Source organism: Amphiura filiformis, chromosome 12, assembly GCF_039555335.1.
Source record: "Amphiura filiformis chromosome 12, Afil_fr2py, whole genome shotgun sequence".
NCBI classification, from domain to species: Eukaryota; Metazoa; Echinodermata; class Ophiuroidea; order Amphilepidida; family Amphiuridae; genus Amphiura; species Amphiura filiformis.
The window spans coordinates 64,570,857-64,592,193 of record NC_092639.1 but is presented as its reverse complement, the minus strand read 5'-3'; the positions used below and the strand labels follow the sequence as shown (position 1 = coordinate 64,592,193).

At 38.1% G+C, this 21,337-nt stretch overlaps 1 protein-coding gene across 1 annotated transcript in view; it reads right to left on the bottom strand.

The window, feature by feature from the left end:
- Window positions 1-21,337, bottom strand: part of LOC140166573 (contactin-3-like) — a 177,565-nt gene that overhangs the window by 98,965 nt on the left and 57,263 nt on the right. Inside the window, 5 exon segments of the mRNA XM_072190069.1 lie at window positions 798-911; window positions 914-1,075; window positions 4,194-4,312; window positions 14,331-14,484; window positions 15,124-15,246. Coding sequence (XP_072046170.1) covers window positions 798-911; window positions 914-1,075; window positions 4,194-4,312; window positions 14,331-14,484; window positions 15,124-15,246 — 672 coding nt within the window.

The following is a 21,337-nucleotide window of genomic DNA, read 5'->3' as shown; positions in this document are numbered from 1 at the left end:
CAAGCCAACTTTTGACCCTCAGCACAGATACACCATCTTATTACCAAAATAAGGTTTCTATGGAAACACTTGTGGTGCAAAGGGCAATTTTGTTAAATCATGCTTTCCTTATATGCATTAACACAACACGCCATAATGTTTCACATAGTGAGTGTGATGATCGAAGTATAAGTATGGAAAGGCATACAAACACACACTTTGTGAGTAGAAACTTGTTTGTCTCAAAGCTACAGATGTTAGTGAAAAATTCTTGTATTGATTTTCCTGGTTTTGAATATGAAATTTGAAATTATTTAAGGTGCAAAAGCATCAACTGATGAAAAAAAACATCATGATGGTGCACAGAGGCAACATTTTTCCTAATGTTATCCTCTACGTAAGAAATTGAAATAGGTTTTTTCGGGTTAGAGTTCACTTAAATATGAGGATGATGTTCCATATTTTCAGTTGTCCCGTAGTATGTGCTTACCAACAGAAGCACAAGTGTTACCAGCAGGTGCCATGTTACAGGACAATAAGGGAAATAAAGTATGTGCCATACATTTAACAACCCTATGGCAAAAGACAGTAACATTGTTTAATCACTTTATATGTTACAACTTTTTCCCACACGAGTCCAATTGAAAAGTTAACCTAACCCTAGCAACCAGAAGTAAATTGTTAGTGATGTGCGAAGAATATACACCCTTTTAGCTTCTGAACACACCTACCTTAAGCAATCAGAGACTACAAAACATGTGTTACATATTAAATTCAGGTTAAAAATTGATAAGGATCTTAACCCAGTCTTAACTTACTTTCAACAGTGAGTCTGCCCATGCTCTCAGCAGTTCCTACTTTGTTTTCAGCGACACATTTGTAATTGCCGCTGTCACTCAGCACCAAGTCATTGATATGCAGCCCTGATTGGTCTTCTGGTATTTTGAGTTACTACCTGGGGTCAAGTCTAACTCTGTTTGGTCTTTGAACCATGTTACTGTGGGAACAGGGTCTCCGATGACTTGACACGTGAGGAATGTTGAATCATCCATGCCTACGTTGACGTCGCCTGGGCCAGTGGTTATTTGGGGTGGAACTGGCGAGGAAGGAAGGAAAAACATAAAAATAAGTTATGTTCTTTAAAAAAATCTTTTTCATTAAAATTAGGTTTAGCTTATTTTTATAATATCTTTGTATCTATACTTAGGATCATAAAAACAACATGGGAGCCTGAGGTGAGCATATGATGATGGATGATATATGATGCAAAATTCAACCAGCATCTCAAAAAAATATTCAATTTTTGCTAACTTCATCCTCAATCCTATGGTCAAGACATCGAATATGACATGAGAAATCTTGACTTTTTCGTGTGTAGATAATGGATAATGAAACATTGCACATCCAGATTTTATCGCCATGAACCTGGTATAATTATCAACTTCTTATGCGCAGGCTTGCTTGCATTCTGCCTACAACGCAATTTTCCAATAACACATACTATAACTGTAACATTCACAACCCCTGTGTAATGCTGATTACTCTTCTTTTGGAGAATACTCTTTTGGGCCCCCATGAGCACCAATCCAATATGATGGAATCAAAATTGCATTGCTCATACTAAGGTGTATGTGGCGTATGAATTATTGGGTCTTCTTTTTAGATTGATAACAAGGCTTTGTACCATCTGCACACCAGTACCATGCACTGGTTACTTGCCATCACCAGGTAATTGAACCATGTGTGCTCTATATGGAGATCTTCCAAAAATAAACCATAAGATTAGGGAAAGAAGAATCCAGATTGCTGGACATTGTTCCAGAAGTGAGGAGTCCGCATCAAAAATAGTTCATTTGATACCCAAGCTCGGGAGGTGGAAACCTGGAAGACCCGCCCTGATCTACAGACATTCTGAAAGTTGACACTGGACTGGACTTGGGGGCTGTAGACTTCAAAACAGCAATGGAGGACAGAATGTTGTCGAAAGCCATTACAGTCTGAGGACACCACTCAAATTAAGCAAGTAAGTAAGCAAGTACTCTAATGGTAATAAACAGACACATCACTGGTACCATTTGGATGTGATGAGGTGCATGAATAACAGAGGAATTAGTAATTACAATAAAAATCAATTTGATAACTGATTATATACGTCATGAACATTACCTAAATGGTCTATGTTTGAATATGTTATATTGTACACAAATTAATGGGGTTAAAACATCACATGTGCACATTAAATTTCACATATATTACATATTTCCTCTCGTATCACCTGTTACCTTTGTAACATAATCTACTCTAATAATTTACTATGATAATAATGTTTAGTCCCCCATATATAACGATACATTATACATAAACAATAAATGACAGAATATCTATAGGTTAAGAAAGCAATCATAGTTTCTATAACTCAAAAACAAATCTTGATTTTTATATATTATCAAGGTGACAATTAGTTTCGGAAGGACCAATTTTATTTTTACGTAAAACAACACCTTTACCCTTTCACACATCTTAAAAAGTAAACTTACTCATAGTTGTTAAATGCAATATAAATCACCATATAAGTGAGGGGGTACTTTGATTGATGTCCCATCTAATGTACATCAAGCAGAAATTAAGGTATTAAAGTAAACTTTATATGTGACGTGTCATGTCAAAAGGAGACACTTTTGGGCAGGATTGGAGAAATAGCCATAAATCTGCCCGGGGTGATTTTTTTTCACAATTTGGGTTTGTTGCAAATTTGTGATGTTATTAATGTTAAAAATATTGTCTGATAGTTTCAGACCGGAATATAACTGGCATCTTCTATTTTTTGAGACATTTCTCAAGGTTATTCCTACTCTCAACATTGTCAATAATATTTTTAAAGGCCGATATCTCAATTTCCAATTTTATAATATCATAACTTACGAACTCAATATCTTCGATTAGGAATGTCCGATTTCATTGGGGAAAACGGCGTTGTGAAGCAAAATATTTATTAAGGTATGTCAAAATATCAAAAATGATAACCTGCCCAAAAGTGTCTCCTTTTGACATCACACGTCACATATGCCTTTTATTCTAACCCCTTCATAACAAAACTCATACTCAATGACCCTCTTTTCTAGACCATTTTCGCCCTTCACCCAATAACCCTTATTTACTATCACCTTAAACCCAATGACCACAACTTGTGATGTAACTTTTGTCTTTTTTCTCCCACATTTTGATAAAACTTACAAATTCTGCAAAAGTAATGTAGAGCAGACCCCATAATACCAGCTATAAATATGAATTTAACATCATTTTTTTTCTCCAAAACATTTGGAAAAACATTCAAAATGAGCATAAACCTTTTGTTGATCTGATGTTTTTTTATGGAACTCAATACTGGTCTTATCCACAATCAACTCTGCTTACTAAAAAAGTGGCAATTTTCATGTGATTAATTTTCCACTTGACTGATTTTTAACAGTTTCTTTGTTTTTATATCAGCAATTTTAAGTTTTCTTACACAGACCTATACACAAAATGAATATATTTGTACCGTCTCAATTTCACAGTAGCTGCTTGTACGGTAAAAATAAAATGTTTTGCCAAATCCTTTTTAAGCGCATTCCTCATGCAGCGAAGTACAGGACATCAAGGGTGTGCATACGACATTGTGCAAAAATTTGTTAAGAATCTCCACTTTTATAGTGCTACATTTGATTTGCATATCAGTTAAGAGGGTTCCCATACCTTGAAGTCTTTCAAATTCAAGGACTTTCAAGGTTCAAAAGCACTATTTTCAAGGACTTACACAACACAAAAAGCTGTGTATTAACGAAAGTGACAGCTTCTCTCCACTCCCCAAATTGTGTCAAAATTATACTTTATAATCAAATTAAGTAATTCTTGGCCAAACTGGAACACTGTGAACGCTAGTGGCTCCGCGATAAACACACGCGAATATAGCGCGGTACAGAAGAAAGTATACACGCGCCTTACACTGTGTACACGCATAGTACACTACATGGACGCAACACGCATGTTCCAGTTTGGCCAAGAATTGCTTAATTTGATTATAGTTAAAATTCTTATTTTCAAGGACTTTCAAGGACCTTGTGCAAATTCCAGGACTTTCAAGGCCTTGAAAAGGTATTTTCAAATTCAAAGACTTTCAAGGACCGTGGCCGTGGGAACCCTGAGTTAACATCTCATTTGTTTATATAACTCACTTAATACATCTACATATTCTGACTCCTCATCGGATCCATACTGGTTTCTTGTAGCACACTTATAGGTCCCTTGGTCTAAGCCTATTACATTGATAATGTGTAGTAGTTGACCGCTATTACTGTAATGAAAATAATACATTAAAAATGAATTGTTAGTAAACAAGTATCGTTTTTTTAAGAGGTAGGCCAGTGGTACATCCTGATGCAGTGGTACTATGACTCCTGAGCTCAAGGTTGCAGGTGCGAACCCTGACAGTGCTAATGTGTTGTTAACCTATACAAGGCCCGTTTCCCCTATTGTCTCTCTCCATATCGATGTATAAATGGATTATGTAAAATAGGGTTAATAGGAACAGGGAATGAATAGGGAAACAAGTTTGAAAGGCTTTTTCTGCTCAATTAATATGCTAAACCATCTTCCAAACACTGCTTTTCCAACTTATGGAACAATAAAGTGTAGTATTATTTAAGTTTTGAAAATCAAGCTCCAGAATACTTTCAAACTTCTGTCCCTTTCACCCTTTACCCTAATTCTCCCCATTAGATGGTACTGGTATAAACTAGGAAGGTAGGACAGCCGATTTGTTGTACAGAAGGAGTGACAAACCCATATGAATCAAGTAAGAATGACTGGCGCCATCCCCAATAAAAAAAGAGATGTCCACTTTGGCCACTGAACGTTGATCCTGCATATACATTGCACCTGTATGACCCTCACCTACTTATCTACAGTGTCCTATACGATACAAAAGTCAATTGGTTGTAATTTCAAGGGATTTCCTAGCTTAAGGGTTTTGTTAATATATTATAACATAACATAAATCTGATCTTGTTTACTTTAGCAAAGTAAACTTTATCCAATATTTGAAGTTTAGAGTACCTTTTGTGACACGTGTTATGGGAACCATTGACACTAAAAAAGAGAAAATTGTTAACAAATCAAAGGTTATATATCCTTAATACTTATCAATTGATTTCCAGACATAAAAGGACATTTCTATAATGACAGTTTTATGATACAATTCTTATCAGCCACACATAAAATGCTCAGGTCAAGTCAGGGTAAAAACATCCATTTTATGCAGATTTAATTATAGCCTTACACATTCTAGAAATAACACAGACTATAGCTGAACATTTACGAGACAGGTATGAAATATAAAATTTATCTTGAGTTTCCTCTTCCGATTATCAGCTAGATTTGCTAAATGCTACATATGTAGTCGTACAGGTCATGGCAGAGTACCAAGTCACCAACATTTGGTAACTTGTGATCACATTGCAGACAGATTTGTATCTGATTCCCTTGTTGGTCACATAGAGAATGGGGATGTCATTATAAACATGGTAGAGTCTCAATGTGATTCCATTAGACACAATGATCATGGACTGTGGTTACAACAAGAGTCCCAAGCCATTCACATAGTCACTGAGAAAAGATGACATTAAGAGCAACCTCTGATCACATTGCTGACAGATTGACATAACATGCTCAATCTGAGGCTATAGACGCTATATTGTTATAGACGGCCATACTATGGGCTGTATGCATTGTAATGTAAAAAAGTAGCCTGGGTTTGGAACAGTAACCTCAGATCATGCCCAGTCTACAGATTGATATCAGGTACCCTACAGTAGAAATTTCAATTGAATGAACACAGCCTGATATAGCGTGATGATTTTTCATGTTTACTGCACAACGTACGTTAGCGAGTGCCACTGTGCGTGCGTAGCGTGAAATTGAATCCAACCATGCCAACTCACTCGTGATTGGTTAGTATTGTATCCAAGGTGTGCGTTCACATTGTAGTTTGAAATATGTGATATTCAATCACAGTTGGATCATATACAACTGTTGAAAGCTGTGTTCATTTAAATGAAATTTCTACTGTAATTGATCATAAAGGGAAGACAATGTCATTCGATTGGCTGCGCTCATCTCTGAGTCCCAATTGCAAGTCACTATAACATTGTCGCTGCAACAACATGACATAATTACATTTCAGATCTGGTTCCGTAATTGATCATAGCATGGAAGACGCTATCATTATCTACATTGTACTGCCTCAATATGCATTGGAGACTGTGATCATGAAATGTGGTTATCACAAAGTCCCGCGTCACTTGCATAATAACGATGATGATGGTGTCATTATTTACATTGTACAGTCTCAATGTGAAGCCATGAGAGATTGTGGTCATGATTGAGTCCCAATTGCATGTCACGAACATTGTCGCTACAACACCAGATCACATTAGGAGTGACCTGTAATCACATTCCAGACTGATTAATATCTGACTCCCTGATTGACCATAAGGATGATGGTGTCATTACTTACATTGTACAGTCTCAATGTGAATCCATGAGAGATTGTGGTCATGATTGAGTCCCAATTGCAAGTCCCTAACATTGTTGCTACAACACCAGATCACATTAGGAGTGACCTGTAATCACATTCCAGACTGATAGATATCTGACTCCCTAATTGACCATAAGGAAGATGGTGTCATTATTTACATTGTACAGTCTCAATGTGAATCCATGAGAGATTGTGGTCATGATTGAGTCCCAATTGCAAGTCCCTAACATTGTTGCTACAACACCAGATCACATTAGGAGTGACCTGTAATCACATTCCAGACTGATTAATATCTGACTCCCTAATTGACCATAAGGAAGATGGTGTCATTATTTACATTGTACAGCCAGTCTCATTGTGAATCCATGAGAGATTGCGGTCATGATTGAGTCCCAATGGCAAGTCCCTAACCTTGTTGCTACAACACCAGATCACATTAGGAGTGACCTGTTATCACATTCCAGACCAATTGATATCTGACTCCCTAATTGATAGCAAGGATGATGGGGTCATTATTTACATTGTACAGCCAGTCTCAATGTGAAGCCATGAGAGATTGCGGTCATGATTGAGTCCCAATGGCAAGTCCCTAACATTGTCGCTACAACACCAGATCACATTAGGAGTGACCTGTAATCACATTCCAGACTGATTGATATCTGACTCCCTAATTGATAGCAAGGACGATGGGGTCATTATTTACATTGTACAGCCAGTCTCAATGTGAAGCCATGAGAGATTGCGGTCATGATTGAGTCCCAATGGCAAGTCCCTAACATTGTCGCTACAACACCAGATCACATTAGGAGTGACCTGTAATCACATTCCAGACTGATTAATATCTGATTCCCTAATTGATAGCAAGGATGATGGGGTCATTATTTACATTGTACAGCCAGTCTCAATGTGAAGCCATGAGAGATTGCGGTCATGATTGAGTCCCAATGGCAAGTCCCTAACATTGTCGCTACAACACCAGATCACATTAGGAGTGACCTGTAATCACATTCCAGACTGATTGATATCTGACTCCCTAATTGATAGCAAGGATGATGGGGTCATTATTTACATTGTACAGCCAGTCTCAATGTGAAGCCATAAGAGATTGCGGTCATGATTGAGTCCCAATGGCAAGTCCCTAACATTGTTGCTACAACACCAGATCACATTAGGAGTGACCTGTAATCACATTCCAGACTGATTAATATCTGACTCCTAATTGATAGCAAGGATGATGGGGTCATTATTTACATTGTACAGCCAGTCTCAATGTGAAGCCATGAGAGATTGCGGTCATGATTGAGTCCCAATGGCAAGTCCCTAACATTGTCGCTACAACACCAGATCACATTAGGAGTGACCTGTAATCACATTCCAGACTGATTAATATCTGATTCCCTAATTGATAGCAAGGATGATGGGGTCATTATTTACATTGTACAGCCAGTCTCAATGTGAAGCCATGAGAGATTGCGGTCATGATTGAGTCCCAATGGCAAGTCCCTAACATTGTCGCTACAACACCAGATCACATTAGGAGTGACCTGTAATCACATTCCAGACTGATTGATATCTGACTCCCTAATTGATAGCAAGGATGATGGGGTCATTATTTACATTGTACAGCCAGTCTCAATGTGAAGCCATAAGAGATTGCGGTCATGATTGAGTCCCAATGGCAAGTCCCTAACATTGTTGCTACAACACCAGATCACATTAGGAGTGACCTGTAATCACATTCCAGACTGATTAATATCTGACTCCCTAATTGATAGCAAGGATGATGGGGTCATTATTTACATTGTACAGCCAGTCTCAATGTGAAGCCATGAGAGATTGCGGTCATGATTGAGTCCCAATGGCAAGTCCCTAACATTGTCGCTACAACACCAGATCACATTAGGAGTGACCTGTAATCACATTCCAGACTGATTAATATCTGATTCCCTAATTGATAGCAAGGATGATGGGGTCATTATTTACATTGTACAGCCAGTCTCAATGTGAAGCCATGAGAGATTGCGGTCATGATTGAGTCCCAATGGCAAGTCCCTAACATTGTCGCTACAACACCAGATCACATTAGGAGTGACCTGTAATCACATTCCAGACTGATTAATATCTGATTCCCTAATTGATAGCAAGGATGATGGGGTCATTATTTACATTGTACAGCCAGTCTCAATGTGAAGCCATGAGAGATTGCGGTCATGATTGAGTCCCAATGGCAAGTCCCTAACATTGTCGCTACAACACCAGATCACATTAGGAGTGACCTGTAATCACATTCCAGACTGATTAATATCTGACTCCCTAATTGATAGCAAGGATGATGGGGTCATTATTTACATTGTACAGCCAGTCTCAATGTGAAGCCATGAGAGATTGCGGTCATGATTGAGTCCCAATGGCAAGTCCCTAACATTGTCGCTACAACACCAGATCACATTAGGAGTGACCTGTAATCACATTCCAGACTGATAGATATCTGACTCCCTAATTGATAGCAAGGATGATGGGGTCATTATTTACATTGTACAGCCAGTCTCAATGTGAAGCCATGAGAGATTGCGGTCATGATTGAGTCCCAATGGCAAGTCCCTAACATTGTCGCTACAACACCAGATCACATTAGGAGTGACCTGTAATCACATTCCAGACTGATTAATATCTGATTCCCTAATTGATAGCAAGGATGATGGGGTCATTATTTACATTGTACAGCCAGTCTCAATGTGAAGCCATAAGAGATTGCGGTCATGATTGAGTCCCAATGGCAAGTCCCTGACATTGTCGCTACAACACCAGATCACATTAGGAGTGACCTGTAATCACATTCCAGACTGATTAATATCTGACTCCCTGATTGATAGCAAGGATGATGGTGTCATTAGTTACATTGTACAGCCAGTCTCAATGTGAAGCCATGAGAGATTGCGGTCATGATTGAGTCCCAATGGCAAGTCCCTAACATTGTCGCTACAACACCAGATCACATTAGGAGTGACCTGTAATCACATTCCAGACTGATAGATATCTGACTCCCTGATTGATAGCAAGGATGATGGTGTCATTAGTTACATTGTACAGTCTCATGTCCATCAAAGACTGTGGACATGGAATGTGGTTGTGACAGAGTCCCAAGTCTTGAACATTGCCACTCCCAATAAAATGACACTAAGAGTGATGTACCTGTGATCACATTGCAGACAGATTGATATCTTGATATCTAGTTCCTCACTTGTTCATATCAAGGAAGACAATGTCATTATTTACATTGTACAGTCTTTATGTGAATCCATTAGAGACTGTGTTAATGCACTGGGACTCTTAAATGTTCCTAGTAGCAACATTAAACAGATACTCAAGAAAGGTTTTAATAATCAAAGTGTGTCCAAAACATTTGCCCTCCCTCCTTCCCCATGGGCAAGTTTGCTTCTGCTACATTTCTGTCACTTGGTATATCAAACTAACAAGTTGAAGTCATTTTAACAGCATCCTGACATCATTATTTAGAGGTTAATCTGGTGCTGATCGGAGAAACGGAATCACAGAAAATGGTGAAAATTTGCAGTACTTTTACAACATTTTTTAGGCATTGCATTGCATTGCATGTTACTAAGACCAAAATTTTGAGACAATTTGTATATTTGAAGGTGCAAAATTATCCATAAGGCACCACCATGTTCAGGAACTTAAGCATCCAGCATTCGCAATAGGCCTTATCACAGTGCAATTTGCACCCCAAAATTTGGCTGTTGCGATGCAACTAAAATGTGTGGTGCAAAATTGCGATGCCATATTGTACTGACTTGTATTTGTTGATTGTCTGAGACTGCACTTCAAATTGCTCTGCATCAGATGAAATTGCATCTTAACTTTCAAAATGGGGTGCAAAAGTGTACCTCAAGATAAAAAATTAATTCAAAGACTGCAAGCATCACAACACACGTAAACAATCCGAATTTGATTGAAAGATGACGTCAGACCCAAACTAGTCTTTTTAATTCTGTCTTTGATTATATTTGGTTCAGGATATCAGTCACTTCAGGATGGTAATTCTACATAATATGCAGAATGACATATAGCAATGCAATAACACATATGTGTGATTGAATTATTCTGATAACATATCATTGTACCTGTGTAATACAAAAACCGCAATTTGTCATTCAATTAAGAGTTTCATTACTTAATTTATGTGTCAATTTGTGTTTCCTTTATGTGTTCTGAAATTCAATTTATAAAATAATACAAGAAATCATGGCATGTATCAATGCATAAATCATCATAAATCCTTCAAACTGATGATTTCATGTTTGGACCGGGAATAAGTCACAAGATGGGCGGTCTTAAGGGGCATGGATTGTACACATCTGTTATATCAAATCTTACATCTTGGGAACAGAGATCCTCATTAGATTAAAGCTTCCATGAATTTATGAGACTTTCATAAAGTCTGGAGGTCAAAGGTTAAAAAGGTCATAACCTGATGCAGTTTATGGATTCATTCACAGATGACTTCGAGTGCCATCTGGAAATTATGAGGGAAGTATGTCAAAAGTCAATAATTGAAGACCTCTACTTTGTAGTGTTACTTATAGCTACATATCATGAGTGAAGCCCTATGGTCTTACGAAACAGATCTGTAAAGTAATGTAGCTGTATCAACACAAGTCCAAATTATTATTTAGCCCCCATTATGGTTGAGCACTTTACCTTTGGAGGATTTCAACCATCTTGGAAGTATATCTTGGATTGATCTATTTATTAACAAATATGTGTAGTTGAACTCTAACCTGGTCAAGGGCAGAATTTCATCATGGTGTGCAAATCAACTTGATTTCACCCAAAGGTACAATATAGCAAGAATTGTTTGATCCTCACAATTTTGATTCTCGCTATCTATTTATCACAATAATTGAGATCAATTCACACAGCTGTGCTAACCCTAACCCTTTCCTAAAATCTAACCTTATCCCACTTTGAATGCAAGTTCCTCAGAGAATTAGTTGAGCTTGAAATGTACGTAAATTCTGTTCTTTCTGTCATCAAATTAACAGGAGTATGTCAGCTCATCTGTGGTGAACTAGCTGAGTGGGAGGATCCCTTTAAGCCTAATAGTAATCCTTAATCACCAGATAAGTGTAATCTTAATCCTTAATCATTTGTTACCCATAAAATTAATCACTATACAAGCATAATCCTAATCCTTATTAATCATTTGTCACCCTTAATCCTAAGGTATCATATGCTCCAGTCAAGGTTTAACATCTTCCCTTATACGTCTTTATTTCACAAATCCCACCTCTCAAATATTGCTTTTATACCTCAAGCAAATTTGCCAACAACCATGCTGATCCAATTCAGTATTACTGCAACAACAGCAAGACAATGTATGATCTAATCAACCAAAATGAGCACAATGTTGCGAAAGGTCAATTGTCAAATTTTTGCATCATAATGAAAAACATTTAATTGGTTTTAATGTAATATCAATGTCATCCAAATGTGACATAATAAAGCCAAGTTATAATTGAAAACAGTAGGTACTTAGACAGTAAAAAACCTGGCGGGGGATTTGAGTGTTGAATAAGCTCAGGACTCACTAACTACTTTAGCGACATTTTCCTCATTTTGTTTGATCAGGCTCCATACATATTGGGCTATTCCATTTGAAAATTACACCCCCTTAAAGAAGAATCCAAGAATTAAAGATTTCAATCAAATTTAACAGTTGTAACCATTCCATATCAAACCATTTTTATCCAAAAACAGTGGTATTAAAGATTTTAGAATTCCAAAAAAGATTTTCGAAATATGGGCTAAATTGTACAGATTTACACTGAAATTCAGATAGCAATGCCATGTTCCACATGGGGGTATGTATTTGAAATGGAACAGCCCATTGCCTTCTTAAAGGGTAAAGACCTATGACTGCTTCATGCATCCAAAGAAAGGTTGTTTGTATAATCACAGTCCAAGTGGTTACAGGAACTATGCCAATAGATCCACGCAGCCTTGAGAAGCATGAACAATATGACTGTAATATCCTTAGATTTGTTGCTGTAATTGGCTAGTCCAGTTGATATTCACACCCCCATGGAAGACATGACCTTAATCTCGCACACAGGGGGTGTAGATTTCAAATGGGCCTCCCATTCAGTGGAAGACATGACCTTAATCTCGCACACAGGGGGTGTAGATTTCAAATGGGCCTCCCATTCAGTGGAAGACATGACCTTAATCTCGCACACAGGGGGTGTAGATTTCAAATGGGCCTCCTATTCAGTGGAAGACATGACCTTAATCTCGCACACAAGGGGTGTAGATTTCAAATGGGCCTCCCATTCAGTGGAAGACATGACCTTAATCTCGCACACAGGGGGTGTAGATTTCAAATGGGCCTCCCATTCAGTGGAAGACATGACCTTAATCTCGCACACAGGGGTGTAGATTTCAAATGGGCCTCCCATTCAGTGGAAGACATGACCTTAATCTCGCACACAAGGGGTGTAGATTTCAAATGGGCCTCCCATTCAGTGGAAGACATGACCTTAATCTCGCACACAGGGGGTGTAGATTTCAAATAGGCCTCCCATTCAGTGGAAGACATGACCTTAATCTCGCACACAGGGGGTGTAGATTTCAAATAGGCCTCCCATTCAGTGGAAGACATGACCTTAATCTCACACACAGGGGGTGTAGATTTTTTAAATAGAACCACCCATTTAGGTAACCCCATCTGAAATTCAAACTTTTCTATAGGGGGTGTACAGATTTTAACTGGAATAGCATCATTTGATTATTCAGATCCTTCATTGTATCATAATAGCATAATCTTTTTACCATTTGGCCTATCACCAACACAATTATCTAATCCCAAGTTTTGAGTTAAATTGCTTATAGTAGAAATCCCATATGAATGAACACAGCTGCCAACAGCGTTCACTGTGTAATGAACACCCACGTGTGCATAACGCAGAAGTGAATCCAACCATGCCAACCCACTCGTGATTGGTTAGTATTTTAAGTATCCAAGGCTGTGCATTCATGTTGTATTTTAAAATATGACAGCGGTCGGATCGCATACAGCTGTTGAAACAAACACATCCACACAGGGAGTGTGAATTTCAAATGGGGTTACCTAGATGGTAGCTCCATTTGAAATCTACACTCCCTGTGCGGGAGATTAAGGTCATGTCTTCCATAGGGGGTGGATTTCAACCAGAATAGCCCATTGTGACCCTATCATCAATCTTACTTTGTCCAATACCAGGTTGCTACCAATGGTCAAAAGGTAAACATATCCAACGGTCACTCTCTGTCTACTTGTTTGTTATCTTAATCAAATTTAGGAAGGGGCACTAGCAGACTGAATCCTTTGCCGTCTACCAACTGTGCATTTCAATATGTTACGCATGAGAGTGACGATTTGGACAGAAAACCAAAGCATCTCAAAAGTGACCAATACAAGATATAATCGTGTGTGCCTGTTTGTTGCAGACCACAGTATGTAATGCACCCATATCTTTACACACCATTGTGACAGGATCGTACGCTGAATGTTCTAAAATGGGCATCAAATTCAGACGCAGGTTACAAGGTTGAGCACAACTTCACAGAATCGGTTTCAGAAGATTCTGGGGGTAAACATGGTTAAGTCATACACAATATTAAATACACAATGTTATCAGTTGTTGACTGAGGGCATCAGTTTAGGGGCACTATCAGGTCATGACCTAGGGTCAAAGGTTACCTGTAAGCTTCAACTTACCCAATGGTGACTCTTTGTCCATCTGATATGAGGGAGTTATCTTTATACCAATACACTGTAGGAGTAGGGTCCCCAGTTACTAGGCATGTTAGTGTTAGATCCCCTCCAAGGGTTACTTCTGTGCGTGTGGGTGGCTCAGTAATAGATGCAGCAACTGAAGTGACAAAAGGAAATTATGGGGTAAATTATAGACATATAAAGTTCAGTAGATAGAAACTCTTCACAGCTTCAACTGCTACTTTGGGATACAAGAAACATTAACTCCATCCACCACACAGCCTATATCGAGAGCTCAGCACAACAGATTATCTCCAATTTTGGTGAGAATGAGATGTGTTGGTCCAAAATGTGTAAATAATAATGGGATTTCCTGTGACAAAGATTTATGTCCATTTCCAACCCCAATAAAGTCAAAAACCAATGAAGCATGCCTACAAAGGCCTATGAGGCCAGAATTTGTAAAATTCTATTTTCGTAAAATGGCCAAAGTGTTGATGAAGTATGCAGTGTTGCACTGAGCTCTTGATATGTAAGATAGTGAAATTATTAATAATCAACCAAATTCAAGCTGATAATATCATTGTGATCACCGAATAGTGATGAATACCACCTAACTATAAACCGTCAGCACCCTTTTGCTTTGTTCTTACTACAGAGGGCGATGCTAAAATTGATTTTACAGTGCAAAGTCATTTGGCATTATGCAGAAATTGTGACGATATGAAGAAAGTGTTCTCAAGCTTTATATGTCTTTTCATCAATCCATTCAAGTACATTTAATGTCATTTATTACCTCTTACGGTCAGAGTAGCTGAATCAGATGACACACTTTGTGGAATGTAATCATTGGTTGCTATGCAAAAATACTCTCCTTCATCGTCCTTAGCAACGGCAGAAAAGTACAAGTCACCCACATCTGTAGAGGAAACAAAACAAGATGCATATACTTTAATGTGTAACTCTGTTGATTTGTCTGTTTTATGTCTTTATCTTATCATAATATACATATATGGATGTTAAACAGGCAATAAATGATGGTGATTTCAAGTAAATATTATTGCCTATTTATAAATTTGTAAAACAAGCTAAAATACACTGAACTATTATTCCATACAAATTATTGATTGCTATCAGAGAACACCGGCATGTCCAGGATCCTTTCCTGGGGGGGCTAAGAGGGGCTTTCAGAGTTATGTGGGGTCTTAAGGCCGTACTACACCCATATATTGGTTTGATTGGTCTAAAAAAATATTTTTTCATTTATAGCTAGGCGATATATGCACGGATCATGTGAAATAAAAATAATTATGAACAAACTTTGTAAAAGTGTGTCTTTTCACCCATTTGTCTTAAAGTTGACTGGTTGGTAAGGACGCTTATTTTTTTAGCGATCCACTTTTTACGCCTGTGACAGGCGGCGAGGAAGCGCAACACGTGACGTCGAGGCTGGCGAAGATACACTGACAGCCCCATTCAAACCAAACTACACGGTTAGCAATTACAAATAGAAAATTATCATACTTGCAGTGGGGTACTTTGTGTACCCCGACGGTTTTAAAGTAAGATAATTTTGCTTTGACACCACATAACAAATTTAGAATTCTTGTGACGATTTCATGATTATGTGTTAAATCTAATGGCGACCTCAAAATTGGCGATATCGTTTCCATCACTGCCTGGTCTGTGATGTCAGCGGATGTCACTCTCCATAGGGATGGGCGATACCAGCTTTTGTCGATTGTCAATCTAGAGCAGTCAGGGGTGGCGGCGAATTTTAGAAAAAATAAAATAAAATTTAAAAAATGGTCATGGAGCGCGCTTATGCTGACGCAGGAGGTTGTCTGAGGAGGATGTTCCCCCTCAGAAATAAGAAACTGGTGCAAAATGAAGATCTAATTGAAGCGATTTGGTGGACAATTTTGGCGCTATTACTCACGGCGTAAAATTTTTAGTTTGGCGGCCGAATATTTGTGAAATGTGCGGTTCATGAAGTCTTTCTTGGACAAGTTTCCCTTTTATTCGTAGGGCCTATAAATTGTTTTAAACATAAATCGCTGAAAGAAGAAGCGAAAATGGCCACTTGTATATCGATTACGCAGGGGGAGTGTAAAATGAAGAAAATTGAAGTGTTTTGGTGGACCATTTTGGTACTAGTGTGTAAAACTTTAGTTTGAAAAAGCCGCGAATTTGTTAAATGATGGTCCATGAAACCTTCCTTGGACAAGTTTTCCCTGTAAGCCTATACAAAATTGTGTTAACATAGGGCTTAAATTTGCAAATGTTGGAAGAAGAGCGAAAATGATCATATGTTTATCCACTACGCAAGGGTTAGTCTGAGGGGATGTTCCCCCTGAGAAGTTTGAAAAATTTGCAAGATGAAGGTCGAATTGAAGCCATTCGGTGCATTGTTTTTACACTACTATTTGAATCAATTGCTTTAAACAGAAAAAGGGCCCGAACTCAATTTGCAAAACTTAAGATTGGCAATTTACTAAAGCATGCATAAATCGATGAAGTCGGTATGGAGTCCGTCTTAATACTGACTTTGGTGGCAAAATGTGAGGGGCCCTGCATATCGGCGGACCCGCCGTAATTTTCACATGCTTTTAGGACGAGGACCCGCCTTCAAGCAATACCGAAAATAATCGCAGGCCTATATAGGACCTACTTCCAATCGTCCCGACTGTGCGATTATTTAGACATCGGCCTACTCAATTATTACGTGCAATTTAGTTTCTCTCCTCCTTTCCTCCTTTCCTCCATTTTCTTTCTCTTTTTGGGGGTGGGGGGTTGGCCCGTCAGCCCCCGAATCCGCCTTAAATGAGTCAATGTGTATGTTGGGGGAGGGAGGGGGTACGGAGGCCTACCACATTTAATAACGAACTTGCTTGCTCTTTGAGGGAATTCGAATCGCAACACAGGGAATAATAAAAACAGTAGCAAACTTCACTTTACTAACAAGATACAACAACTTTACAACTTTCTTTTTAATTAATGAAACAAAGCTTATTTTTGACTCAGAGTTTAATTTTAAGATGCTAGCCAAGTCAATAACTTTGCACATTCTTCGGGTTCCTTTGTTTCCACTCTTGTTAAAAGAAGACATAAAACCTGATGATCAGCTGACTCTTTCTGTTGACAATTTAAGTTTAAAACATTATTAACACAATTTGTGTGTTGATTGTAAACAAAACCAATAGGCCTACAATTGGCTAGTTTCAAATCTTTCGTAACATATTTTAAACCGTGTTTTTGTACTGAAAATATTTTGTAAAAGATTTGCAATTACTTTGATTGGGATCGAACATTGCCACTTTACAATGCTCAAGGTCACCAAAACTCAGATGTGTGAAAAATCCTTTTTGTTAAAAATTGTATGAAATCATCCTCAGCGTAAACTAGTTTCTATACCGGGTACACTTCTAAATGTGAATGATACGGTAGGTAGCTGAAAAGTGTTTTGTGACGTTACATGTATACGTAGGCCTTCATTAGGAAAACAATTATTGTTATTTAAAGCACCGTAACATTTTTCAAAATCGGGATTTTTACCTAATTGTAATAAATATAACATAACAAACACACCCTGAAATGTTTTATCGTGTAGGCCTACATGCCCCGCCAATACCCGCCATGATGTGCTGCCGAGTGCATATCCCATAGACAATCCATTGGATTATTCAAAACACTGTTAAATGTAGGCCTAGGCCTAGCGGTGGGCCTGGGCTGCGAGATCTGGATCTGGATCATTTATACTCCAATAAAAGCAGTGAATTCTGCACCGGGATTCTGCATCACACTAGCTCACACTAGAGTTGGAGATAGTCTAGACCTACCACACAATTTATTCGCTACCTGAAGTCGCTAATAGAGAATGAGAGATTAGAATATTTGTTTTCAATTTTCTAATATTTTTTTCAATACGTTCCATTAAATAATTCTTTAGGCCTATTCTGTCATGTCTGTAAAGTACGGTATCAAATGCAGCATGCGGTATCAGAGAATCCATGGTATCGGTATCGCGCAACCTTAGTCAAAGGTCAAAACCAATTATAAAAATATGGCGTCGATTTCGCTGGCTTATCTTCGAAGCGAGCAGTGATTTTATCAGTTCCAAGTTTCACACGGATTTTTCATCTTTTTCTCAAAGTGGAAGGAATACACACCCGCTACAGGTAAGTGACGAAACTGTTACTACACATGAAGTTTTAGGGTGTGTCCAACAGTTTAATATTGAGGTTTTACCATTGTGAACATACCGATTCACATTATTATCGTGTTTTGTAAGCTTTGCTATTTTCTCAGAAAACTGAGCAAAAATTCACCTAATACTGAAAATTGACTGTTTTGACTGTTCTTTAATTTCAACCGTATCAAACCTGAAACAAATGTGCTGCCTTGTGAACACAAATTTTGCATATCATTGTCAACTGGAAGGGGAAAATAAGTTTAATTTCATTGATAACATGAAATTGATGCATATTTGTGTTTTCAAAGCTGTGTATAATTAATGCATTTCCAAAATAAAAAATATTTTGGTACTATTAGGGTCAGCCATTGCTGATAAATAAGTGTGTAAGGTGGATTCACGTCAGCAGTTCTGAAATTGCAAATATGATCAAAATTGTGATGGGGTCATCATGTACCTCTCTTTGGCTTGTACAATTAAAAGCATGTAAGCTACATTATTATCAATACCACCAATAGAACGAGAAGATTTGCCCCTTCATTTTGCATACCACTTTGACCAATTTTTTTTTCTCATTTCTTCACAAAATGCAAAAAACCCGCAAAAAAATGTGATGGGTGTAGTACCCCCTTAATGCATAAAATCACCCAAAGCCCCCACCTTGGACACACCACTGAGAGAACATAATGCTTTAAAAGGGGCAGTGGGTTAGCGTGGGTGTTGTCTTCGCTTTGAACCATTGAAGTCCCGGGTTCAAGCCCCGGCAGTTCCCACATGACTTTATGAGCATTTGGTTTCCAAACCATACTCACTCTTGTAGGTTTTCTGTGGTTTCCAAGACTGTGCTTTCTTCCCTGAGTACATGTATATTGATCTGCCTATCTCCCATATTGAATGTGATTGAAAAAAAATGCAAATTGTCTGAGCAATTGTATTTTATTTACTCATCATTCTCTGGGGTTGGCTAATGCCTGAGAAGCTATTCTAGAGTCCAGCATAGAGCATTTGAAATGCAACTTATGAACTTTCCTTCATGATACCCTATTTTATAAGGTATATGAACTAGGTTACAAATCGGACACCAACAATAATGTGATTGTATAAAGAAAAATAAACTAGGTGAGAAGGTTGGCACAGCAGGTGTTTTCATTTTGTGCAAACCAGTTTCTTGTAAAAGGTAAAATATGATGGAAACAGCAAATATATATTAGAGACCTGTTTAACAGGAGGACACAGTTGGCAAATAAGGTCGGCTGAGGGGATTTTTTTTCTGGGAGAGGCTAAATGACCCTAAAAATCAAAGAAAGCTTGAAAAATCTCAAAAATATGGAAATTTTTGTCAAACATATAATCTGAAAAAAAAATCCCAAAAGCAAAATCGGGGTCAGTTGGGCCTGTACAACAGAGTTTATTTGTCACCTTACTAAGGAAAATTAATATGACAAAGGGAAAATTTTAAGGTCCGTATGCACAAAACAAGTTAGACCTGGTCTAACGTAACACCTGGTCTACCCATGGAGGTTAGAATTAGAGAGGGATCCTTTTACTTTTTTCTTTTCCTCATTTATAGAGGCCGTCAGCGTGACGTCATATGCCGCCATCTTGTGGGTACACGCGGCGATGGTTGTTCGATCTGCATGCGTGAACAACAAAATCGCCGCATCAACGCGTGATAACAGTTGCGTGGCAAGCTGCGCCCTGCGCGCAGTATCCGATGCATGAACACGCAGATCATTTATACCCACAAGATGGCGAAAGGCTGACGGCCTCTATTTCTAGCAAAGTCCAAAAGTTAAACTGTAGCCATCTAATATTAAGCTACATGTATTTGCCCTTAAAAGGATCTACAATAATATAAAATAAGGTATGAAAATACCAAAAGGTTCCTTCTCCATAAGACTAATCTCCATGGTCAGATAGGTCTAAAGTTAGACCTGGTCTAACTTGTTTTGTGCAAATTCTTAATTCTTATTTGAAGAATACTTGAAACTGATAAAAGTTGAATCAGTTTAGAGACAGATCAAGAAAGGAAATAGAGAGAGACAAGAGAGATATATGAGCAGGAAAAGCCAGCAAATCACTGATGATAGATACCAGCACACCTGCAATGGGATATTACAGTTGAATTCCATACACCCCTATGGAAGAAATGACCTTAATCTACCACACAGAGGGTGTAGATTTCAAATGTAGTAGTAACCCATTCAGGTAATCCCATTTGAACTTCACACTCCCTGTGTAGAAAGTCTTGTCTTCCATATGGGGTATATGGATTTCAACTGGAATAGCCAAATGGGTTAATTACTAAGCAATTCTAACTCATGCGTACGAATACATAATCACTTATATCATGCCTACCATACAAGTATTCCATGGCCGCCTAATTAGCACAATTTCCTTAATTAATTAGCTCGGCTGAGGACTTTTCTAACTAATACTAGCTTAAAGCTTGAAATATTTGTTTAATATTTTTTTCCATTCATTTTTTTACGTGAAATTGTATAGAAACCTAAGACATTATTTATAGGCAAAAGCCCGAAACCAAACGATAATAGGCATCTTTTATGCTTGCACATGTAGCGCTTCTAAAGGCACGTAATAGGCATGTTAGTGCACGTAATCAGCATATAAATGTATTACAGGCACAATAAGCTGCTCTTTTGGTCCAATCTCTTTTATTGAAAAAAAAAACACCACCTGGGACCTGTGCCAGTTTCAATGGCTGCAATGTTGATTTTATAGATCCTAATTTGTTATCATGGAAAATGTCCTGTTTTACTTCATTTGATTTTATGGAAAGGCTAACTTTCAGGCCACT